The 26520-nt window shown below is 51.2% G+C and overlaps 1 protein-coding gene across 1 annotated transcript in view; it reads right to left on the bottom strand.

The window, feature by feature from the left end:
- The window catches only part of RAB40C (RAB40C, member RAS oncogene family), a 42528-nt gene that overhangs the window by 13086 nt on the left and 2922 nt on the right, over window positions 1-26520 (bottom strand). The window contains exons 2-3 of the mRNA XM_014958684.1: window positions 4772-4832; window positions 2107-2167 (exon numbers count right to left, since the gene is read on the bottom strand). Of these exons, the coding sequence (XP_014814170.1) occupies window positions 2107-2167; window positions 4772-4832 (122 nt within the window). The remainder of the gene's footprint in view (window positions 1-2106; window positions 2168-4771; window positions 4833-26520) is intronic.

Genomic DNA, 26520 nt, shown 5'->3' with positions numbered 1-26520 from the left:
CAAGAACTTCATTTTGAAAAAAGAAGATGACATGGAGCTGTTGGAACGGCCCAGAGGAGACCACGGAGATGCTGGGAGGGCTGGAGCCCCTCTGCTGGGAGGGGGGGCTGAGAGAGTTGGGGGGTTCAGCCTGGAGAAGAGAAGGCTCCGGGGAGACCTTCCAGCCCCTTCCAGTCCCTAAAGAAGGGGGGCTCCAGGAAAGCTGGGGAGGGACTCTGGATGAGGGAGGGGAGCCCTAGGAGGAGGGGGAAGGGTTTGACCCTGCAAGAGGGGAGATGGAGCTGAGCTGTGGGGAAGAACTTGTTTGGTGTGAGGGTGGTGAGAGCCTGGCCCAGGTTGGCCCGAGAAGCTGTGGCTGCCCCATCCCTGGAGGGGTTCAAGGGCAGGTTGGAGGGGGCTTGGAGCAACGTGGTGTGGTGGGAGGTGCCCAGGTGGGACTGGATGGGCTTTCAGGTCCCTTTCAACCAAACCATTCTGTGATTCTATGAAAGGAATCTTCAGTTTCAAACTTAAGGTCAGCTGGATACGCACCACCCTATGGCATCCAGTGTCAAACATAGCATTGAGGGAGAAGAGGCTGCAGGAGCCCAAAGGATGAGCTGTGTCAGTGCCTGACAGCTCTGTTGTGGTTTCTAGAGAGATGTGTACTCATCTCTCCATTAAAATATTCTCATCACTACTTATGGATGGATGGTGACACCGTCTACAAGCTCTGGCGTGTGGGTGAAGGGTTTGCTGGGTGCAGGCTTGTGGAGGCCCAGCAGTTGCTCTGAGGAGCTCAGAGTCTACACAAAGTGAGGAAAGCCTTTTGAACAGCAGGTCATGCTGCAGACAGAGGCAAAAGCTCTCAAACGATATATCTGAAATGTAATAAGGACAGAGGGAAGCTTAAAGACCAACTCACACATGGGATTGAGGACCTGAACGGGGGATCCCATCCTCTCCCACTGCAGGAGCCACGCTCCAACACCCCTTGCCTTGCACTTCTGCAAGCACCTGGAAATTGGCCTCCGCTTCAAAGGAACTGCCTCAAAGCATCCACAACCCCGGGGATGTGCACAAACAAGAATAAACGAGACATCAGAGGAGGTATCAACAGCACATCCCAGGTGAAGTGCTCTACCATCTCCAGCACAAGAGAATTTGAAGGAAGTCTTAGGGAAAGCGAATGTGACGGATTTTGCCAGCAAAGCAAGAGTCTGGAACTACAAGGAACACAAAGCCAAGAGCAACAGTAGCAAGAGCTTGAATAAAAGCAGCAAAGTTTCCCAAAGGCTGGGAGGCTGCCAGGATGCTGGCACTCAGGAGGCTGATATAAAACTTCCAACTCCTAGTGTCTAAGAGAGGAGGAATTTTCTCCAAAGTTTTCCGATTTGCAACGGGAAAATACTGTATTTCATCTAGCTTAGGGAGACTTCATCCTGGAAGGACCCTGTCACCTAACCAAAAGGACAATAAAACTGTAAGAAAGCCGTATTAACTAACAGCAGTTTTTCAGAGCACCAAAAGATTTTTCCGCTGTTCAGCATCTAGATGCTATTCTGGAGAAGGGCCCAAAGGAGAAACTCAAACTGTAACGCTCTGCCTCATGTTTTAAGGAACGTACTTCACAATCCACTTGAGCTGCTCCAGTTTCAAGTCTGCATCAAACATGCAAGTAGGAGCCACCCTATTTTTGGAACTGCCTTGAAGGCAATACAGACTGGAAGGACTCCATTGGGAAAGCCAATGTCATATTTAAACAAATTTGACAAACCTCAGAAAGTACAAGCTCCCACATTAAAGCTAAGGCAGATTCAGAGCTTGAATTGCCTTGTCCTCTAAAACCCCATCTTCTCAGCCCTTCTCTAGGAGCTAATACTGAGTATCATCTGTATCTGACCTCTTCTGCAGGAGTCTGGGAAAGTCTGTCATTCCTCTCTCTCCCACCATTCCATAAAACCACAAAACCAGGCAGCAAGACAACATGCAGTGCCTCTTAGTCTTTCCCATCCTTTCCATGCTTGATGAGTTGCTCTTCAGAGCTCTTTAATACGGCCTGAAAGATTTTTACAGCCTAAAGGAAAAGCACGTGTGCCCCATTGATGCACCGAGAGCTGCACTTACCTGGGCTCCTCTGGAGTAGGATCTGAAAATAGTGCAAAATCTTCCTTGTCCTGATGTGTCCCTGCAACAAAGGGAAGTAAAGTTACAGCTGTGAAATTTGGAGAATAGAATCCCATACTGCATATCTCCTATTGGGTTAAAAACCCAATAAATCAGTGTTGATCTGGTCACACCTTTAGAACATGGATGGTACCCAAACTGCTCTGCACGGTGTTTTTAGGAAGAACCAGTGGGTGCGTCACCACCTTTGATTACAGTCAGGGGTCCAGAGGTCCTTGCCGTTGTCGTGCTTCCCATGGAGAAGCTACAAACCAAAACCACTCGGTTCCAGCTCTACCTTGTGAGCTACAAGGATGTAAGTCATTTTACTGCCTTGGGCAAAGGATTTTCTCTCTGGTTCCCTGCAGTCCACAGGAGTTCAAAGTCAAAGCGAGACTGCAGACCTCTCCTAGTCATGAAGAAGACCTACCATAAAATGAACAAAACCACTCAAGAGAAGAGAAATTGTCTTGCACTGTCTAGCTTCACTTATTTTTCCAAACACGTTTTAGTCAAAAATTAAAGGAAATATCTGTATACCCAGATGTCTGACAGACCTTGTTGATCATACCCTGTAGAGAGTGCATGAAGAGGATGAGGGAAGAGCGTTTCTAGCCCACTGCCACAACAAGGGGCTATTCAGTCACTATCATTTGTCTTGGCTGCTCCTGAAATGGTGTGAATAAGTCTGACTGCATCACCACCACCTCTCAGTGCCCACAGGAACACCTGGGACAGCAAGCCCAGCTGTAACACCGATTTAACCAGTACATACTGAAATGTGTCAGGGTAAACTCTGCACTGGGGAGGCCACAACTGGAATCCTGCGTCCAGTTCTGGGCTCCCCAGTTCAAGAGAGACAGGGAACTGCTGGAGAGAGTCCAGCGTAGGGCAACAGAGATGATGGAGGGATTGGAGCATCTCCCTGCTGAGGAAAAGCTGAGACTCTTTAGCCTGGAGAAGAGAAGGCTGAGGGGAGACCTTATTGATGCTTCCAAGGATCTAAAGGGTCTTTTGAGGGAGGATGGAGGCGGACTCTTCTCAGTGGTTTCCAGTGACAGGACGAGGGGCAACGGGCACAAGCTGGACCATGGGAAGTTCCACTCCAATCTGAGGAAGAACTTCTTTGGGGTGAGGGTGGCAGAGCCCTGGCAGAGGCTGCCCAGGGAGGGTGTGGAGTCCCCTTCTCTGGAGATCTTCAAGCCCCACCTGGATGCTCCTGAGTGACGTGCTCTGGGCAACCCTGCTTTGGCAGGAGACTTGGACTGGATGGTCTCTAGAAGGTCCCTTCCAACTCTGACAATTCTGTGATTCCATAATCAGAGACATGTTGTGATGTTTGTCGTGTCTATTCACTGGGCCAGGATAAGAGAAACATTAATGACCACTGAGAAGCCTGATGAAACCCTCAGCCACAGATTTGCACCAGCTACAGTCACCTCAAGTTTAGGATGGTCATTCTTTCAAATCTAAAGTTTTTAAGCATCATATCATTGGTCCTGGACATCAACCTAACAGTTTGTGCCTAAGTCTCCTTTCCCCCCAACAATCAAATATTGGCTTGCATGAGGAAAATAATAGTAAAAGATTACACTAAGGCATCATAAATGGATGCTACCAGCTTTTCAGGTTCTGTGCTGGTTCTCCAGCTCGAGATTACAGTTTAAAAAGAAGAGGGTTTCAAGAGGGAAGCACTAAGTAACTACACATTTGGGGTTGAATTGTTAAAACAGACATTTTACAAGAGAGACAAAAGAATATAAGCAGCACATATAAACATACAAGCTGGAAGGGAGAAATTAGCTGCTTCTGTTCTTTTGTAAGAAAAATGAGGACATTCAGCTTCAGAAAGCAGGGGTATAATTAAACCACGAAACTATACGCTGCTAGAGTCAGTCACCGAGGCCGAGAACATGGTGTTCATTCCTCTTTAACAATTCACACAGAATACTAATGTTCCTGTTACTTGATATAAGCGTTAGTAAAGGGGTTATTTAACGTCACGTTTCAGGGCCTGTTTCATTCCCCACGAGATCTGGGTGGAACCCAGACCAGGGAACCCAGGCACGCTGCCTATCCGTCCTGTTTCATCTACAGGATTGCAGTGTCAGCTTCCCAGCAGGTCAAAACCCCAGACAAAACCAGGCCAGAAGGACTCCAGGTGCCCCTCAGGTGCTGACAGATAAGGCTGGGGTCACCCCTCCCATACAGCATCCTCCCATCTCCATCCCAGCGTCAGGTCACTCCAGTAAGTCCTGCTCTCCAGGGCTTTACCACAGTCTGACACCAACCATGAGTTCTGGTCACCGCTCTTGTTTTAATTCTCTACTCAGGTCATTGAGAAATATCCAAGCTTCTGTACGGACTAAGGGCTTTACCCATTTTTTCTCCTCCTTTCCTATTCTCGTCTATATTTCCCACCCTAGGATTTAAGGAAAATCCAGTACTGCTTCCAAAGTAGCATTGTTCCCTCGGCGATTGAGAGCTGTACGGTCAGGGATGATGGAGTAAGACCAACAAGGGACTATTCCAGTGCAGAACAGCATGGTGTTTGTGGCACAGCATCCCCCCATCAGCACCACGGCCCCGCTCACCGGTCCTGTGCTCGCAGCCCAGAAACACTCACCAGAGTTCCAGCTTGACCCTTCTGCCATCCAACAAGATAGTAGTGGTCTTGTAGTCAATTCCTGAAAAGAAACCAATAAAAAGCTGAGCAGGTCTTCAGACACAGACAAGAAATGTGCTCTATCCACTAGATCTATCATCTCATGTTTACAGAAAGTGGTGTTTTCTCCCCCTTACTGTATTGGATGTTTGTGGAGGGCGACAGAGATTGATAGAAATAGATCTCTGTTTCAAGGCGAAGCAGACTCTTGTGGAGCTCTATCCCTCCTCCCTATAAATACAGTCAGCCCCTAGATTGCCTCTTCACTGCTGGAGAAAACCTGTTAGAACCGGAGCTGTAGGAGATGCAGTGATTTGTAGCATCATCCCAAGGGACAGTGTTAAATTATAGACTTCTGGGGGGTCGAGCCAGGGCTGAACTATTGAGAAGCGACTCTGCAGACCCATTCTATCTCAACACACATCACTTCTGAGAAAGTCAAAGGACACTTTGGGAGGCGGGTGATGCTGAAAGCCCATCCAGAGAATCCGCTTTCTTCTCCTGAGCAGCTCTGAGGTGCGTATCATATAGGGGTGGATAAAGCAAAAAGGACTCCCCCCACTACAGCCAAGAGCACAGGACAGACAACTGCTTTTTGCAGAGCCACAACACCAGGAGACCCTCAAAACCACAACACCAGGAGACCCTCAAAACCACAACGTCAGGCTGACCAGTGACTCATTTGCAAAAAAGGATGCTCCACATCTTCAGACACACAAGGAGTTTGTTTGGAACTGGCAGCCTGTCTCGCAGCCAGAGAAATAGTTTAAAAAAGGGGCAACTCCACTTTCAAGCAACAAGTCCAAACGGAGCCCAACACACTGCTCCCAAGGCCCCGGGCACAGGAGGGAAGAGGCAGGAGCGAACCTCCCACCTCCTTCCCCAAAACCCAGGTCCCAACGGCCAAGGGGCATCAGGTGCCCAGGAAAAACAGATTCTCCACAAACTCCTGTTAATAAGCTTCGAGCACTTGAAGTTGCTTAAACAAAGCCCCGTGCACCGTTACTGCACGCCCACTAAAGCATAAACTAATTTACAATCGTCTTTATTAAAGCAGAGTCGCTTCACTCCGGTTAGATCAACTTTATTTTTTCCCCTCTTGCCAATAAATATCAAACTCTGAATCTGCATTAAAAAACCCACTGGTGTGTTACAACCTGTATTTCCTTTCTCCTGCAAGGAGAACACTGCCCCGATAACCAAACAGACAAGTTTGTCAATAAAGCAAATGGATTTTTCTGAGTCATCAGCAGGAGCTCCCTGTTAGTGAAAAACAAATTAGATTTCAGCCTTCACAGGGTGCTATAAAAAGCAATAAAGATAATTATCTTAAATTCCGACTATTTCCAGTGCTTTATCACAGAAAATAGACAGTTTACATTTTATCTTCCTCCAGAGACAAGTGAATGATCTGTATTTATTTTCAGGCGGATCTAAATCTCCCCCGTCCCCAGGGAAGGCGAGCAGCAGTGGGAGCGAGTCGGGAGGCAGCACCCAGACATCTCCCTCCAGCTCCCGAGCCCAGATCATCCCTGGCACAGGCTGACGGGCCATTAGGGAAGGGGCTAATTAAGCCCACTGCCCTGTTTCAGATGAAAAATCTCCAGAGACTCTGCTCCACGCAGAGCTGCCCCATTCCTCATTAGGCACAAGAGTTCCCCACAAGCAGTAAATCCTCAGCACCCTCCATGCCCAGGCAGACGGATGGAGCATGAAAGCACCGAGGAGGGGGAATAAAGACTCTTTTCAGGGCACAGAGGCCACGTGCTTCCCAAAATGCCACTGTCGAGGGTGAAACGAATCGCTTGGCTACCAGTTTTTAAGTGAGAGAGAAAAAAACCTCATTAATGGAAATGCCAAACACACAAACCCAGCAATGCCTTCGTTAGGTTCCACACTCAGGAACTGCCCAGCCCACATCTCCAACACGGGGACCACGGGTTGCCCATAGCAATATACATGACTCAGTCACCAGAGCAATGTTTTAAATGCCCGTTCCCTCCATGTCCATCTGAAATGACACCACAGACACCAGAGCAACATTGGTCTCTGGGCAGAACAAGATGGCCATGAGCAAAGTGGACAACCAGCAGAAAACAGCACGGGAAAACTTCCTGAGCTTCTGCTGCAACTGGTTCTTGCTCCAAAGATGCTCAGGGAACATAAGGAGGCCAAGGAGATGTACTTCACAGGGATGTCCGCAGTTAGAAGAGAAGGTATGCAAGGTGGAGGGAGGGAAGCACGAGGTGCACGGTTCTGCTCGCCCCTGCAGATGTCCCTTCCCAGGGGACAGGCAAGGGATGGCCATCGCTTCTGCGGGGAATTCAGAGAGCTCACCAGGCTGGAGCAGCTCTGGGAGACTCCCCAGGCACCTCCTGCCCACCACGCTGGATGTCAAATGCTGAACGGAGAAAGGGAAGTCCCAAATCTATCTCTTCATGTTTCCAGACAGTTGCCAGTCAACAGGATCTGCTGCCTCTGGGCAGTCCAGGACTTTGGGAAGAACTTCTCTCCTCGGCAACAGAGAGCTAGAGGTGAAGGGGAAAGACCTTTCGGAGCATTGCAGAATTGCAGCCCAGAACCCCCCCCCCACCCTGGGCTGCATCCCCAGCAGCGTGGCCAGCAGGGCCAGGGGGGGATTCTGCCCCTCTGCTCCGCTCTGGGGAGACCCCCCCCAGTGCTGCCTCCAGCTCTGGGGCCACCAACAGCAGAAGGACATGGAGCTGTTGGAGCGGGGCCAGAGGAGGCCCCGGAGATGCTGGGAGGGCTGGAGCCCCTCTGCTGGGAGGGGGGGCTGAGAGAGTTGGGGGGGTTCAGCCTGGAGAAGAGAAGGCTCCGGGGAGACCTTGGAGCCCCTTCCAGTCCCTAAAGAAGGGGGGCTCCAGGAAAGCTGGGGAGGGACTCTGGATGAGGGAGGGGAGCCATAGGAGGAGGGGGAAGGGTTGGACCCTGCAAGAGGGGAGATGGAGCTGAGCTGTGGGGAAGAACTTGTTTGGTGTGAGGGTGGTGAGAGCCTGGCCCAGGTTGGCCCGAGAAGCTGTGGCTGCCCCATCCCTGGAGGGGTTCAAGGGCAGGTTGGAGGGGGCTTGGAGCAACGTGGTGTGGTGGGAGGTGTCCCTGCCCAGGGCAGGGGGTGGCACTGGGTGGGCTTTATGGTCCCTTCCAACCCAAACCAGTCTGTGATTCTATGATTACACTCCCGTGGTACTGCCACGGAACCTCCCTGAGGAATTCACATACGCTTGAGAGAAAAGCAGAGCTGTTTTGACTTTTTTAATCCAGGCTCCAGTCAGTGTTCAGGCAACATCTGGTCATATGGGTTGGACTAAAATTTGGCACTTTTTAACTTGCACACACCCCGATTAGGACTAGGGGCTAAAGGTACAAAAGGTTTTTGAGCAAGAACCCCACCTACAAGCTCACTGACAAGGACAAAGAGTGCACAACTGCAACATTTTGCACAAAATTCCAGGTTGCCTCTTCCATAAACACCCAGTGCCTCGGGACAGCCCAAAGGGACTCCCTTTCAGGCTTGCACGCAACACCTTATGGCCATGGCTCACCACTGCTGGAAAACTTGCATCAATCACAGATGCCCTTAAAACAGGGGGACTCGCCACAGTGGTTACCACCAGTACTGGCCACCTCACGGCTGACACCTTGCTATTTTGGTCCCAGTATCACCCCGCAGTACACACTCCCTCCATTCATAGAATCATAGAATCATTGAGGTTGGAAGAGACCCTTGGGATCATCGAGTCCAACCATCTCCCCTACTCTACAAAGTCCTCCCCTACACCATGTCCCTCAGCACTGCATCTAAACGGCCCTTAAACACAGCCAGGGATGGGGACTCCACCCCCTCCCTGGGCAGCCTGTTCCAATGCCCGACCACTCTTTCAGTGAAAAATTCCTTCCTAATGTTCAATCTAAACCTCCCCTGTTGGAGCTTGAAGCCGTTCCCTCTCGTTCTGTCACTAATTACCTGTGAGAAGAGACCAGCACCAACCTCTCTACAGTGTCCTTTCAAGTAGTTGTAGAGAGTGATGAGGTCTCCCCTCAGCCTCCTCTTCCTCATACTAAACAGCCCCAGCTCCTTCAGCCACTCTTCATATGATTTGTCTTCTAGGCCCCTCACCAGCTTCGTTGCCCTCCTCTGCACTCGCTCCAGCACCTCGAGATCTCTCTTGGATTGAGGTGCCCAAAACTGGACACAATACTCGAGGTGTGATACAGCTGATAAAGACTCTGAGGAGCTCAGCTGGCTTTCCAGGGCCCAGCTACACCCTGTGGCTCAGCCCTGGCTGCCCGTGTCCCAGGGGACAGAGGGCCACAGCAGCCACTAGATGCCACCATTGCACAGAGGCTGCTGGCACTGCCTGCGGTGGCCGCGCCACCCCGGGGCTGCTCCTCTGCCTCCTCCTCTCAGGCAGCTCAGATGCCAGCAGGTCAAGGGAAGTTTTTAAAATTTCATTTCTGTAGTTGCCAGGGTTTCCCCCACCTGAGCGTCACCTCTGCCGGCAGCCACGCACAGCTCATTTCCAGAGTGACCTCTATTCTGCACCAGAACATGCTTCGATCCCCCAGAAAGGATGTGATGCGATGAGCCCCACGCTGGGCTCTGGTGAACCTCACGCTGGGCTCCAGCAATGGACACGGTGCCATGAGCCCCACATCAGGCTCTGGTGCACCCCACGCTGCACTGAGCTCCAGATGGGGTACCACGAGCCCCACACTAGGCCCTGGATGGGGTGCCACGAGCCCCACACCACACCAGGCCCTGGATGGGGTGCCACGAGCCCCACACCACACCAGGCCCTGGATGGGGTGCCACGAGCCCCACACCACACCAGGCCCTGGATGGGGTGCCACGAGCCCCACACCACACCAGGCCCTGGATGGGGTGCCACGAGCCCCACACCACACCAGGCCCTGGATGGGGTGCCACGAGCCCCACACCACACCAGGCCCTGGATGGGGTGCCACGAGCCCCACACCACACCAGGCCCTGGATGGGGTGCCACGAGCCCCACACCACACCAGGCCCTGGATGGGGTGCCACGAGCCCCACACCACACCAGGCCCTGGATGGGGTGCCACGAGCCCCGTGGCAGGCTCTGGTGAAACCCATGCCAGGCTCAAGCGATGGACAGGGTGCCATGAGCCCCACATCAAGCTCTGATGAACCTCACGTCACACCAGGCTGCAGACAGGGTGCCATGAGCCCCACACCATGCTGGGCCCCGGACAGGGTGCCATGAGCCCCATGCTGGGCTCCAGTGATGGGATGCCATCAGCCCCAAGCCACGCTGGGCTCCAGTGGCTCCAGTAAACCCCACGCCAGACTCTGGCAACGAGTTGTGATGAACCCCATGCCACGCCGGGCTCCAGCAACGGGGTGAAACGAACCCCATGCCAGGCTCTGGCAATGGGGTACGATGAACCCCACAGCGAGGTCCTGCAGCACCAGCAAACCAGCCCACACGGACACGTCTGCCTCCACAACCCTGCCCGGCCCTCGGGGCACGCGGCGCTGGGGGAAGAGAAAACAGCCTTATTTAAAGCTTATTTTATATCAACCGATCTCTTTCTTCTTGACCAATATCTAGCCTGATGCAACAAAACGAAGGAGGCTGGGAAAACAAGTCTGGGCTGTTCTCTCTAATTTAGCATTCAGGCCGACTCCCCTGCTAGTTTTCCAGCCCTGCTTTTAGCCTCCTGCTTACGCTGACGCCATCCCAACCCCACTCCTCCAGCCGACCTGGCACGGAGCGATCTGCTGTCACCAAGCCTGGTGTCAGACACCCGACTCCCCGCCGCACAGCCGGGTTTCACGCTCCCGGGCAAGACTCCAGGGAATTCCAAACCTTGACTTCGTTTGCCAATGGGTAATAAGGAAAACCTAAGAAAGCGAGCCATTTTCCCATGGGAATAGGCAGGACGTGTTATAGGAAACTCTGACCTCTTCCAAATTACTCATGCAGAGCACAGCGCGCTCTGCATCAATATGACCTGAAAACCCCCATAGCCAACCTTAATTAAAGCTTTCACCCAAAAGATCACACCTGATGTGAACAGGAAAAGTAAAACCCCTCCAAGAGAAATTATAATTTTCTTCCAGCACTTGATACTACTTTGTATGAAGCTGTCAGTCCCCCTTCCACTTGGGACCTCAGGGCTTGGAGAAAAGCAACCCCCCAACTCCACCGAGCTGCACCCGCAGGAGCAGCAGCACGTGGAAAACACAGCAGAGGCAGCAGGGGAACAGATGCACGGCACTGGAAATCGCCTTGGAGAAGGTAGAAAGCCAAGGGAGATACGTATTTCATGTTACTCTTGGGCTCTCCCTTTAAACAGATTAGTATCTCAGGAAAACTGCTTTAAATAGCTCAAGTGAACAAGGCTCTATAAATATTTACTACTGTAAGCGCAGCAGCTTCTTGGCTTCGTGCAGGGCTTTGTTTTAGAGAGAAGGAGGCAATTTTGCAGTTGCAGACTCTCAGGGTGACTCTGCCCTAACGCCTGGGCAGGGGACCAGAGGGGTCAGCTCCCCTTAAAAAAAGGCAGATTTGAGCAAAAGCTCAGGGCAGCAAGAGCAGCACGTGCTTTTCTCCTCCTCCAGCTTTCCAAGGCGATGCTCCCCTCGTGCTGGGGTGAGCGGTCCCAGCTCTCAGCGCGATGCTGGGGCCAACGCTGCGTTGTAGGTTATCGCTCCGAGTGAGTGTCCTCCCCCAGAGATGCTCCAATGATCCGACCCCCAACTAGCAGCTTCATGGCACGTATGCAGATATCACAAAGGTACACCCGGGCCTCGCCCCACCTTAAAACAAGCCATCAGCAGCTTTTCCAGCGCCCTTCCTGGAAGGCTGGGCTGGCAGCAACACCTCCAGTTTGCATCTGCAGCATCTTTAACGAGAACATAATTTATTCACAAATCTGGGGCAGAAGGCATTCCAGGTGACACTCATAAATCTCTTACCCAAGGGAAAAAAATAATTAAAAAAAACCTCAACACATTCAAGTTAAACATTGATACAGTTTTAAGACAAGCTTCTGTTCCTTCCGAGAGACACCCTGCTTATCACTTAAAGTAATTTACAGTCACATGAATCAGACTGGCCAAAGATGCTTTTGCCACCTCATTTCTTAAATGGATTGTTTTCTGCTGTGGGAGCTCGGAATCCACCCCCTCACTTTCTGTTAGTCCACCCACAACAAAAACCAACGTACGTTATTTGAACTTCATTAAAAATACAATCAGTTCCCCCAGCTTGCAGATGTGCACTGCATAATACCACCTCAGCTTTTTGCCCTTTTTTTTTTTTTTTAATTAAATTCAACTGGGTTTCATTTCTTTATAATTCAAAAAGAGTCAACCAACCCATTTGCAAAGTGATACATAAGGTCAATAGGCAAAACCTGAGGTGTACAACGATGATGAGCCAAGGCCAATCCTTCACTCAGTGCATTGTATAAATAAGAAAATATGATAAATTGAGGAGACTTTTATTATTTATCTGACTAACGCTGCTTTTTTGGCAGATGGTTATTTCATCTATAGACATAATTAAGTTGGAGTGGCTCCGTTCTGCAGCTCTGCTAATAACGATGGCATTTGAGTGCTCAGAGGAGGGCTGAGGAGCGAGCGGTGCCTGATGTGTCGGCAGCCCCAGAGACATGCTCCGCTCCACTGGGAAATTCTAACCCTGGCTCACAAGCCACCAGAAACACCCACCGTGCCACCTCAGCATGTCACTCAGCAAGCCCAGTGATGGACTTTCATCTGTGACTGTCATTAGTAGAGCCAAAGCCACCACACAACAACCGTCTAACTGAAAATGCTGGATTTTCCCCTAAAGAGCCCCCAAACTCTTCCGTTCTCTTACAGGCCACCAGCTCTGCCAAGTCCAGAAAAGGCCTACGACTTCTTAAAAGTTCTTCTTAAAGGCTTGCAAGTTTAATGCCACACAGACCAGCTGGGATGAGGGGAAAGCAGAGGGCTGGAATAAAAAAATAAAAATAGAATACACATCAAATATTAAAGTTGGTGAGATTTCGTGGTGAGGTCAAGTCACCAGCTCTGAAGTGGTGGCCGTGCTGCGTTCCAGAGCATCCCGGGGAGGATGGGCTCCACCAGCAGCTGCCAAATCAAGGACTGAAAGGCACGTCATGGTAATAAAACAGGCAAACACCATCAAGAGGGTCAGGCAAACTCCATTTCTCCTGGAGTAGCCCTGAGGACACCTCTCAGTGTGACCGACTTTACAAACAAATTGCCAAGAATTTGTAACCCAAGTGTTGTGGCAACCATTAAACACTCTGGAGCGGGTCAATGGATTGTAAATAATTTTTTTTCTTCCCTTTTGCAAAAGGCAAACATTAAGAATGAATCTCCAGAGAAGTTTCTCAGCAGCAAGGACTCCAAGAGCTGTGGCTAAGCAGAGACTTAATTTGAGAGTAAATTTAGTTTAAAACCTTTATCACCGGTTCAGACAACGCCGTGGATGTCAGCAAGAACACCACATCCAACTCTGAATTTTTTGGACAACATAAATTACACACGAGAGTCCTTTCCTGCCCCCTCCCTGGTGGTCCCTTAGTGGCCAGGGTCCCCAGGAGGGGGTCTGGGCAGGGTGCCCCTTCCTCTGAGACCCTCCTGCTGGGTATCACCAGGGCTCCCCAGCCTGTCACGGTCCCTCGGTGCATCTTTGGGGATGTGCAGGCGAGTTTTTAATCAGGTAAGCGAGCAGTCATCTCACTCCTGAGTGTGTGTTTAAGATGGGAGCTGCTGAAAGGTCCCTCCCTCTCTCTCCAAAAGGCTCATGCAAACCTTCCAGCTGGATAAAAGAGAGGAAAACCCAACCAGTTAATCTGTGCAAAGCCCAGCAGAGTGGCTGTTCCCCTACCTGTACAACAACCTTCTGGACTGGAGCCCGTCTAGCTCAGCCTGAAGCCCTCAGCACAGAAATTAATTTATCCTGAATGCCAGCAATAACCCAGCAGTATCCAAAGATACCTGTTTATTTTACCATGTCCCTGGGCATCACAGATGTTACCTGGAACTTTCCAAGCTGGGTTTTAAACTGGAAAGCCTTGCCCCAGTGTGTGCAGGCACCATGTGAGGCTGCCCAGCTCCTTGAGCCGGACCATGCACACGGGGAGAGTGGCCAGCAGTGGCACCAGCCAGCAAACTCACCCTGGGCAACGTTCTCATGGGGGCAGGTTAATGATGAAAAGCAATAATTGTTTCCTCGGGTCGGCAGCAGCACCACCCTACATCTAATAGGTGAGAGCCCGAGGGGCTGGAGTGCCCCAGTTTCCCCCAAAATAAATCACAGAATCACAGAATCTTCTAGGTTGGAAGGGACCTTAAAGATCATCTTGTCCAACCGTCAACCTCACTGACAAGAATAGACACCCACACAACAAACAAGGAGCATCATCATCACTAAACCAGACCTCCCAGCACTACATCAACCCGTCTTTTGAACACCTCCAGGGATGGTGCCTCAACCACCTCCTTGGGCAGCCCATTCCAATGGCTGAGAACCCCTTCAGTGAAAAAATTTTGATGTCCCCATCCCTGCTAAGCGTGGAGAAAAGGCAGAAACAGCAATGTCCAGCCAAGCCCTGTCCTCACCAACAAGCTGAAGAGAACAAATGAGGGAAGAGACGTGCAGGGAGGCCACAAAACTGAAGCCAGAAGGTGGGTGCAGCAGCTCCAGGTCTGTGCTGGGACATGAGAGCGGTCCAGCTCCAGAAGAAGAGCATCACTCCCACTTCCAGGCCTCGGCATGTGAAAACCCCCACCCCAAACCCAAGCCAAAACCCCCCAGATCACCCCCATAACCAAACCGCACTTGCTTTTGGGGCTGACAGCAGGAATTTGGGCAATAAGACATGAGCATAGCATCTCTCAACACCGCCTGAACCGAGACCCTCCTCAGCAGGGTATTTCAGGGTGAAACATCCCCCTGTCCATACGGTGTTACCCACCAGCAACATTCCCAGCAGCAGCCCTCTCCAGCTCTAGGGGTGTACTGGGAGCTACACACAAGGCCCAGGGGGACAGGGATACTCCTGCCCAGCTCCATGCCACGTTCCTGCAACACGGCCAGAGCCAAACAGACTCACCAGCTCCTCCACAGACTCAAACCAAAGCAGGAACTGGCCTCCAAGGACTCATTTGCTGGCAGAACTGTATCCCACAAGAGGAGAACAGTTACCACCCTCCATCACCATCTTCACATGCCCCTCTCCTTGCATCCCACATCCCGCACCTCCTCGTTTAACAACGGTGCTATGGTTTGAGAAAACTCTAACAATTTATTGTCATTTAGACGATTATTCTCTCATCCGATGACCCCTCCTCACCTGGGGAATCGGGAAACACAAGGCTTGAAATATAAACAGATTTAATAGGATAAGACTAAACAATTATCAGTAATACCAAAGAAACAGTATTAATCCCAATACTAATATAAGATATACAAGGATTATCCCCAGCCCATTCCATCAGCAGAAGCCGTGCACTCCCCGCTGGGGCTTCGGGAGGAAGGGGAGGGCTCAGGGCTCTGTCACCAGGACAAGGACTTCTCTGGACTGTCACTATCAAGGGAATGAGAGAACTACCCCGCAAACCTTCAAATTTATATTGAATGTGCTGTTCATGGTATGAAATAACCCTATTGGCAGCTTAGGTCAAGTGCCCGGGTCTCGCTCCTCTTCGTCCTTTCACCTGGCAAGGTTCTAAAACAGAGACCTTGAATCCCACAGAGCCTGGCTGGCTATAAAGTAAATATTTTCACAAATTCAGACACTGGAGCCTTCCAAAAGTGCAGTTTTCCCAAGCATTAGAAGATAAATTAGTCCTGTGTTGCTCAAACCAGGACAAACGGTTTATGGCAAGATGGTCATTAAATGTCAACCTACAGCTGCCGAGTCCAGCAGCCAAGCTGCTCCAAAAAGCAGAATACAAAGCCAGGACACATTATAAGTGCAGTTCAAAATGCCTTATTTTGGGGTTTGGATTTTTTTTTTTTTTCCACGCCTTCACCAGGCGGTGAGTAAAAAGGCAGCCAGGCCTGAAGACTCATATCAGAATTGTTGGCTTGTGAGCAAAAGTCAGTAGAGAAGAGTTGTCGTTTCATTTCGAGTCAAAGGAGGCAGATGGGGACGGAAATTACAGCCGGGGTCACCAGCTGCTGAACGTGTGTTCAAAGCACACAGGTTTTGCACTGCAAAATGTACCAGCCCAACACCCAGACCCGCTCCTCAGCAGGAGGCAGCGGCTGGAGCCAGCACCCAAGCACCACGGGCACCAAAAATACAAGTATGGAGATCCTCTGATTCCAGTAATTTAAAAAAAAAGGCAGCAGCATCTGTGCGTAGAAGATGCTACCAGTGCGTTACCCTCCCCTGCAGCTCCTATTAGAGGAGTAGTTATTTTCTCCATCATCTGTAAGTGATATTGAATCGCTCAGAAGAAATGTGGTATGAGCACGTAAACACTAGCTGATGAAAAAAAAAACACAGAGTGAATTCGAGCTATTCAAATAACAACTGATGAAGTCATCCGACCTTAAAAAGTGTGTGCAACAGCACATTAACAGCAGCAATTTAGCGAGTCAACTCAGAGCTGTAAGCCACAGAAAAAATCCCTTCCAAACAACACATGAGCTCATCAGATTGAGTCATGCATTCAATTACCTACTCTTTACACAGACAAACAACAAATTATCCCCATCAACTACAGGGGTCAACAAGACATATGCTTTAAAACCAAGGTGGATTCACCCCAGGTCTGTGTTTTTTGGCGTTAGCATTTACCTCGGCAGCGTTACTTCTTTGTTTTAAGCAGGGTGAGAAAAGTTCCCGGAGAGCATCACCGCAAACCAGCCCCAGCTCCTGCCTGCAGAGCTGGTTGAAGGTCAGAAACCATCTGGTTTTACCCCCGTGCCACAGCCAAGCCTTGGGAACTGCAAAAAGAGGTCTGAGTTCTTGCTGGTCATGCAGGAGACCAGTGTCACCCCCACATGGTGCCGGCTGGGGGGTAGGGGGAGATGTCAGCCATCTGCTCCAGCCTTCATCACCTCCTGCTCATCAAATTGTGCTGCACAACTCAATGGGAGGTACCGAGGAGCTTCCCATTATCATCAGGTGAGCCTGAGCTGCCCCACACGTGTGGGGCCAGGAGCCCACATGCCCCAGCAAAGCTCAGCAGGTCACGCCAGCTCCAGGCTCTGTGTGGGACCTCCAACAACCTGCCATGCGCCAAGTAGAAACAGAGGTAGAACACACATCTTTAAATTATTTGAAGGTACCCACATTTGTAGATTTTTCTCCCAAAAAACATACTCCGTCTTCCACTCAAATCTGCCTGATATCAACTGGTAGCACTTTCTGGAAGCCTTTCCCAAAAAGTCTGCTCACATCAGGTTGTTCCCAGGCACCTTCACCCACAGCTGATGGCGCGTAGGTGGGGATCTCAGACAAATAATTGCTTGTTTGGTTTTATAACCGGCCAAAAGCAAAACACTGATTTGGAGACCTCCAAGAAGGCCAGATCTGCAGAAGACTTCACTTATCCACTGCCTGCTCCACAGCCCAGCAGCGTTTCGGCCGCTACGTGGTCCTCACACAGAGGAACTCTGTTTAGGCTCAGTTGAGGATGACAACGGCATCTGAAAACTGCATTTGAAGCCAGAAGCAAATCTGTTCCTAAAGCTCCAACAGTTTCAGCAGACACCCGGGAAGCCACAGAAACAGTCAAAAGTCAGCCCAGAATTGGGGATGTTAAGTGGATTTGTGCTTTAGAAGAAAATCAAAAATGATTTGATGCACAGAAGCGACACCAAACAAAAGAGTTTCTTCATGCGTTGCAGTTCAGATCTCCATAAAAACTATACAGCTGCATGTGGAAACAAAGGCAGCCTATGAGGAAAATCAGAGGGCACCATAACAAACTTCATTGTTGCTGGATTAGCATACAAACACCCAGATATGCTTGGGGACAAAAAACAAAACCACAACAAACAAATAATCAAAAAATCCAAGTATTTGTCCAAAATACCTTCAATATCCTGGCCTTGCAGAGGTTAACCCTCCACATTGATGCTTCTGAACACTGTGCATGTTAAAACATGGGAAATCGTAGAATGATTTAGGTTGGAAGGGACCTCAAAGCCCGCCCAGTGCCACCCCCTGCCCTGGGCAGGGACACCTCCCACCACACCACGTTGCTCCAAGCCCCCTCCAACCTGCCCTTGAACCCCTCCAGGGATGGGGCAGCCACAGCTTCTCGGGCCAACCTGGGCCAGGCTCTCACCACCCTCACACCAAACAAGTTCTTCCCCACAGCTCAGCTCCATCTCCCCTCTTGCAGGGTCCAACCCTTCCCCCTCCTCCTAGGGCTCCCCTCCCTCATCCAGAGTCCCTCCCCACCTTTCCTGGAGCCCCCCTTCTTTAGGGACTGGAAGGGGCTCCAAGGTCTCCCCGGAGCCTTCTCTTCTCCAGGCTGAACCCCCCCAACTCTCTCAGCCCCCCCTCCCAGCAGAGGGGCTCCAGCCCTCCCAGCATCTCCGGGGCCTCCTCTGGCCCCGCTCCAACAGCTCCATGTCCTTCTGCTGGTGGTGGCCCCAGAGCTGGAGGCAGCACTGGGAGGAGGTGTCTCCCCAGAGCGGAGCAGAGGGGGCATGTCAAGGGTGACATTACCACACAGAGGAGGCCAGCAGTGACGCAGATGTCTCCAGACTGATGCTGCACACCCAAAAAGAAGGCTACAGCATTTCAGCTGGGCATAGAGGGGCTCAGCACCACCTTCCTGCCGAGCACAGGAGGTACAGAGCTCCTGGAGCAGTGATGGAGAAGACGTCTCACCAGACTTTCTCTGCCTCCTGGACTTTCTTCTACACCACATGCCCCACACAGGGAAGGGACGGCTCCACGCTGGAAGCATCAGGGGGGTCACTAACACTGGTTTCACGTTTCCACGTGCCATTTCCAGCAATAACAACAGATCTCCAGGGATCTGACCTACAACACGTTGTACTCAACAGGCCCTGCTGGCCTGCAAAGGACTAGCTGGCCCTGCCAGCAGAGCAGCCATCCCTCTACACGCCTGTATGAAGCCTCCCACCTCGCAGCAGCCCCACAGCACCTCTCAACAGCCCAAAAATCACATTTTCAAACCCTCCCCTCTCAGCCCAAATTGGAGCCTGCCAGGTCCTCTCCTGGAGGACCTGACCTGATGTTGCAGGAGAAAGATCTCACCCCAGCTCCAAAGCACGACTTCTGCTGCTATCAGGAGAAAGCCAGCATTTTGCCTTATTTTAAAATAATAAAAAAGCCTTGAATTTTAACTTTGTAAGACAGATGACACCTACAAGAACACAAGCACATCTCCTCCTAAGGAGACATCTCACAGCACTGTCTCCTGTCCAGGATTTTACCATCAAGGTACGTAGGCAGTTGGACAAGATTAGCAAAATCACAGCTCTTGGGACAAAAGATGATTTCAGATTAAGTAAAACGGACAGGCAAATAGTGGAGTTTTTTTGGGTTGGTTTGTTTGGGCTTTTTGTTTGGCTGGGTGTTTTTTTCAACCAGTTAGGTCTCCTGTCCACTCGGCCTCCAGCCTGCTGTTAAAACTGTTTCAGAAGGAAGCAGAGGACAGGGTCATTTCTATTTACATGACAGAGACACAGGGAAAGACAGACAAATGGTAGGATAAACCCCCAAAATGGGCTGGGGAACTCAGAAGCTGGGTTGGAAAAAAAGGTAAAATGAGGTCTCTAAAAAGAAATTGTTTTAAAAAATGCATTTTCTTTAAAAGGAGATTATTCCAGAGATGCACAGCACCTTCTATTAAACAGCTAGTTAGGTACAGCCTTTCCGTGTCCCCTTCTGCCGTCTCCTCCTTAACCCTTAACTGTTTAAATACCAAATATTTTGAATCGCTTGAGGATTTTTGTCCCATTTCAATGCCTGATACTGAAACGGCGGTAGCACTGCACAGCACATACAGGACATTAATCACTGCAGGGTTATATTTAAAGGAGAACAGGTGTCAAAGTCTGAAAATGATATAATATTGTCTAGTTTCCCAATGGGGTGATGGAAATGAGGCAAAGAGGAGGTAGAAAAGAGGAAGAAAATCTGAAAAGCTATGGCTATGTTAAAAAAGCTGTCGGCAAACAGAAGCCCCATAGGAACAAACAATCTCTGAGCTGATGTTGCAACCGAACTATTACTACAACTTCTGCAGGAACAGAGACATCCTCGATGCGGGGGGCCCGGCCCTGAGCCACAACCCTCTGTGCCCCGGGGAAATCTCCTTTTCAGGTGAGTCCCAACTCACAGCAAAGCGTTTTGCTAAAGGGAGCCGAAGGTTTTCACCTCGGAGCTTCCTCCCTCCTCTTCCTCTGCCTGCAATCAAACAGAAACCGATGTGACATAATGCTTCTGTAGCACCGCTCGCTCCGTGCCGAGCCCGGGCTGCCGGAGGAAGGCGAGGGGTGAAGGGAAAGAAAACGTGATTTTTAGAAAACAAGGTTATAAAACCTCATCTGTGAAACCTCAGCTCACAGCCTAGCTATTTTCAAGTGGAAGGGAAAGATGCTCTGCTGTTCCGGGAGAGGGAGGAAAACATGCCAGGGAACAGCTGGAAACAAAAGCTGAAGGAGACAGGGCGGAGGAGGAGGAGACATTTTCCATGGGCTTTCCTATGCGGCTTATACACCAGAATAACCCAACAACAACAAAAAAAACCCCAACCGGTACGCCAACAGAAGCGGACAATGCCATCACGGGATCTGGACAGAGCAAAAAAATACACAGAAACTTTTAATCCCAGTTATTAGAAGAATATTCCACCCCTGTCAGATTTATACCGCTGAGTTCACATCACCTTTGTGCGCTTGAGGCTCGGAAACAGCTTCCCAGCCCTGAAAAAGCACAGCTTTTATGGAGGGGATTACAGGTGGTGAGAACTGCCTGGTGCTACCGAGAACTTTGCAGAATCACTCTCCAGCTTTAGAAAAACACAACAAAAGCACAACCCTCCTGAAACAACCCTCCTAAGGCGCTGCGCATCCCTAATCCTCGCTTGAGAGAGAGATGAAGATACCAGAACCTGCCCGGCGCTGAGCTTGGGGAGTGGTTTTTGTTTTAATGGGGGTTTTTGTTTGTCTGTTTGCTTGGTTTTTGGGGCGGGTTTCGTTTTAAGTTGAATCCACAGCTAGCTAGTCCCACATCAAGGAGAGACGGAGGTTCAACACTGTATGTTTGGAAATATTTTGCACACAAAGGATAAGCAGTAAAGGCTGGAGAAACACGAGATGCTGGAGCTGTTTCTCAGCCAAAGCCAGCTCCGATGAGATCAGTTCTGCGTCCCCGGTGCCAGGGAAGCGAACATCCCTGAAGGACACTGATGCAAGTGCTGGCAGACACAGGGAACTGCTGCAACAACTGCTCTCCACTCCACAAACCACTGAAAGAGGTTTCCAGCAGCACGCCCGGTGCGGCCCAGCTGGAGCACTCCCTGCCCACCAACTCCATGGCCCCTCCAGTAACGTGATGGCATGGCTGCACTTGGAACGTTTTGCCTCAATCCCCCTCGCCTCAGAGTGCTAAAAACTCAAAATCAAACATTATTCCAATTAATACAGTCATGTCAGAACACAAGCAGTGGTTTCCACTGGCGTGCAGCATCCGAAACAGCAGCCAGCCCCGCTGGACAGGTCGTGTCTGCCACCAACGGGGACAGCGCCGCTCCAGCAGACAGCAGGGACGTGGCCAGGCGAGGAGGAGAAGGCAGCAGGGAAGCAGCACCAGGATCAATGTTTCCCTCCCCACTGATGCCAAAGAGAGCCCTGACACACTGCAGCAAGGCTGGGAGGAGCACTCAGCTGCAATCTCAAGCTCAGCATCTGTGGCTCTCATGTCTGTGCCCAGAAGGTGCCACCACATCAGTTTTTACAGGTTTTACTGTAGAACCTCCAGCCAAACATGGCAGCAAAAAAAAATCACAGATTGGTTTGGGTGGGAAGGGACCATAAAGCCCACCCAGTGCCACCCTCTGCCCTGGGCAGGGACACCTCCCACCACACCACGTTGCTCCAAGCCCCCTTCAACCTGCCCTTGAACCCCTCCAGGGATGGGGCAGCCACAGCTTCTCGGGGCAACCTGGGCCAGGCTCTCACCACCCTCACACCAAACAAGTTCTTCCCCACAGCTCAGCTCCATCTCCCCTCTTTCAGGCTCAAACCCTTCCCCCTCCTCCTAGGGCTCCCCTCCCTCATCCAGAGTCCCTCCCCAGCTTTCCTGGAGCCCCTTGAGGGATTGGAAGGGGCTTTAAGGTCTCCCTGGATGAGCGCAAGAGTGAGAAGCAAGACACCATCTCCCCAGTCACTCCTGGAAACTTGACAGACAAGGAGCAGAAGCATCGAGGAGCATCCCCTTCGTGGCAGTGAGGAAGATGAGACAAGGCATCCCGTTTCCTCCACCCCTGCGCTGTGGTACAGGTGATCTCCCTGTGGGCAAGTAACTAATCTGAAGGCTGCTACGGAGAAAAGCAGAGCAGTTTCACAGGCAGTGCTTCTGGATGCACACTGGTGACCAAAGGGAGTAACTGCTATACAGTAAGACTTGAAAGGGACAGCTTAGGGACCTCCAAATTTAGACAGCAGCACAAAAACAACCGGAGGGAAAAGACATCTAAAGATGTGGGTCACTGAAATAAACAACCTGGTAATTTAACAGCAGTGGTGAGGTCCCCAGGCAAACAGCACTGGCTGGGAGGGTCCTCACCACCTTCAGGGGCTGAGCAGTGTCTTCAACTGCCCTTTGTTTATGGTCCCTCTTCCCTCCCAGCCAGGGAAGGGGCACGGAGCTGCACTGCCCCAGACCTCACTCCCTGAACCGACACCGAGCCGTGGTGGGTGGGTGGGAATTCTTTGCACTTCTGCTATGGGGGAAGAACTCTTGGGAAAGATCCAGTTTTCATCTGGACCATAAAATCTGTCGGTAGCTATTGCAACTGAGCACTTAAGTTGCCTTTTTTCCTAAAATTTCCTTGGGTCTTTGGATAGCAGTGGGCTGGGACTCTTTAGTCTGGAAAAAAGAAGGCTGAGGGGAGACCTTATCAATGCCTACAAGTATCTCAAGGGAGGGTTGAAGGAGGAGGGAGCCAGACTCTTTTCAGTGGTTCCCAGTGAGAGGACGAGGGGCAACGGGCACAAGTTGGAACATAAGAGGTTCCACTCAAATATGAGGAGAAACTTCTTCACGGTGAGGGTGACAGAGCCCTGGAACAGGCTGCCCAGGGAGGGTGTGGAGTCCCCTTCCTTGGAGATTTTCAAGACCCGCCTGGATGCTCCTGAGTAACATGCTCTGACAAGCTCTAGGCAATCCTGCTTCAGCAGGGGAGTTGGACTAGATGATCTCTATGGTCCCTTCCAACTCTGAAATTCAGTGAAATTCAGTGAAAAAGAGCACCATGGCCCAGGTAAGGGTCAAAACAAGCCACGGGGCTCACCGGTGGTCACAGCACCATCCCCGTGGCAGGGCAATGCTTTCATGTGAAAGGAGATCAGAGGGCGGATGTGAGGCTTCCTCCTCATCAATACAAGCCGAGGACAGGGGGAAAAAAATAAAAATAAAAATCCATCCCCCCTCCAATCCAAGCCATCTGCTCAGAAACACACTCTACTCCTTCCCTACCGCGCATCTCTCCTTTCCTGTGGGAGCAGCAGCAGGTGAGGGGGAAGGCTCCGCCGCAGAAGCAGCCCTCCATCACGTGAGGATGGAGCACACCACGTTCATGTCTACGTGGTGAGACCTGTCCCAGCCCCTGTTCCTGGCACACACGGGGACTGTCTCACCCGGCAGCGACGGCACCGGTGCAGGGAGCCCTCCCCTGACTCACCCACTTGTTGATGCTCCTCGAGCAAGCCAACAAACCAGCCAGGCCAGAGCATTTCAGCACAGGCACATGAATAACTAGATATTCGATCACCGGTGGTCACAGCACCATCCCCGTGGCAGGGCAATGCTTTCATGTGAAAGGAGATCAGAGGGCGGATGTGAGGCTTCCTCCTCATCAATACAAGCCGAGGACAGGGGGAAAAAAATAAAAATAAAAATCCATCCCCCCTTCAATCCAAGCCATCTGCTCAGAAACACACTCTACTCCTTCCCTACCGCGCATGGGCGGATGTGAGGCTTCCTCCTCATCAATACAAGCCGAGGACAGGGGGAAAAAAATAAAAATAAAAATCCATCCCCCCTCCAATCCAAGCCATCTGCTCAGAAACACACTCTACTCCTTCCCTGCCGCGCGTCTCTCCTTTCCTATGGGAACAGCAGCAGGTGAGGGGGAAGGCTCCGCCGCAGAAGCAGCCCTCCATCACGTGAGGATGGAGCACACCACGTTCATGTCTACGTGGTGAGACCTGTCCCAGCCCCTGTTCCTGGCACACACGGGGACTGTCTCACCCGGCAGCGACGGCACCGGTGCAGGGAGCCCTCCCCTGACTCACCCACTTGTTGATGCTCCTCGAGCAAGCCAACAAACCAGCCAGGCCAGAGCATTTCAGCACAGGCACATGAATAACTAGATATTCGAGAGAGGATGTGTGACAGGGCAGTGACACAGCCCCGGGTCCTGCAGAGAGGAACAGCCTCGCTCTCCTTTCGCAGGGCACATACACCGCCCCTACTTTCACACGCAGCTCCACCACATCTCATCCAAAACTACCCTGTGGTGGTTCTCTCCTGCTTCAGTACTTGGGGAGGTACAGGACAGGCCCCAAGCGGGCAATTTAAGCACCGAAGTGACAAAAGACAAGTAGTTGACTTGTACCCATGAGTAAGGCACGCAATTTTGTCCTGAGTCAGCCCTAGCACTGCAGCTCCCCAGCGCCAGGGCCAGAGCAGCCCTCCCCTGCACCTGGGGAGAAGGAGAGAGTGACAGAGGAGAGGGTGTTTGGGGAAAAGGCAGGATTTTTGGTTTCCTGGGTGAGGTCCTCCAGGGGTAGGAGTAGTGATGGGGCTCTGAGAACAGCACCCTGCCTCCACCGCTGCCGATCTGGGAGCAGGGTGGGTGAAAGTTGGGAAGGAAGACAACACGGAGAGCCCAGAAGAATGAACCATAGTATTCTCCCAAAAGCCCCCATTTTCACCAAAATATTAGTAGGACTGTGCAATTTAGGACCTTCTGCAGCTGGCCAAGAGAAAGCAAAATGTAAGTCCAACTCAGTTACAAACCCTCCTGGGGTGGGAGGTGAGAATATCCAGCCAGAGGACATCCACAAACCCCTGCTCTGCGCAGGGAGTGCTCAGCCTGATGCTCCTGGAGGCCAATACACTCGGTAACTTCAGCACAAACCTACTAAGAAACACACGGGTGACAAGTGGACCTTGTATTCCTCCTCAAAATGCCTTTTTTATGTCACCAGACGTTCCGTACCCCATGCCCTTCCAGCCGGGGTGCAGCAATGGTTAGGGGGATCACTCGCACCTCTGACTGCGAAGGCCAGTGGCATCCAGGGAGTAATGAAATTTCTAACAGCGATTCAAATAAAGGACATCACTAAGGTCTCGCTACACACAACAGAAACCACGGGGTCTGATTTTAAGATTTGGAATGAGGTGTCAAGCTGTAATGCAGTGTCAAGAAGCGATGCTTGGGCTCAGGGATCCTGAAGAGGGACAGACTGAAGCTCTCACAACGCTTTAGGACAGACACAGCTCGTACCGCACCCAGGGCTGTCGGACACTGGACGCAGAGAGAGGCTGCTGGCTGCCTACAGCACACAAAAGCCACACCGACAGAAACAGGGCTCCCTCATCTCTTGGTTGCCCGCTGTTCCAACACCCGGATGCCCACGGAAAAGAGAGGAATCCCTCAAACCCTTTTCTAGAGGCTGGGTGTATGGCAGAAGAGCAGCAGCGAAGATGCAGAGCTTCGCTTTTAAAGATACGCCTTCCCAGGGCTGAGGGGACAATCCATTTCACCCCCATTTCAAAAAACCTGAGTCTAAACAGTTGTAAGTGGCCAAAGCAGATCCTAGCGGGACAGAGAGGGCACAAGGGCTTTACCCCTCCCCACCAGAGGCTGGGGATCTGAGCTGGAGATGAGATGTCCCTGTGACGAGATCAACCTAAATGACGCTCCGTTTCACCCCAATAACAGCGAATTCTGCTTTCTGGACAGATCAAACAAGTCACAGACGATACAACACTTGTTTCAAACTGGGATGTGGGGTCTGGGAGGGGAGGAGAAGGCCGCCACCGCACTTAGAAATAAAAGGCTTCCAAACAGAGCCTCTAGATAACATCCCACCGTTGCAGTTTCGGGACAGCATCAGGCGCGTGTCAGAGAGCAGGCCGGGCACTAGCTGTTCACTAAATCTATGTGCCTTCCTGTCAGGGGATGGTGTCTGTCAGGGCAGAGCACCAGCACGCCGGTGGAGAAGCGAGCCCTGCCAGCACACACATCCCACCCTGCCAGAGACAGAGGGAATCCGATGGCCCAGGCTGTCAGGAATATCAGCGGCATCAAATTCACTCAGATTTCAAAGCTACCCCAGCTGATTATCCAAAAGGCGCGTAGCTTCGCAGAAGCAACAGAAGCAGAAACTATCAGAGCACACATAACTGTGAAAAAACAGTATGTGCCCTAATTCCCTAATAAGGAGCGGGTTCAATAG

The sequence above is a fragment of the Calidris pugnax genome, unplaced genomic scaffold, assembly GCF_001431845.1.
Source record: "Calidris pugnax isolate Ruff unplaced genomic scaffold, ASM143184v1 scaffold244, whole genome shotgun sequence".
Taxonomy (NCBI): Eukaryota; Metazoa; Chordata; class Aves; order Charadriiformes; family Scolopacidae; genus Calidris; species Calidris pugnax.
This window is presented reverse-complemented; position numbering and strand designations above follow the sequence as displayed.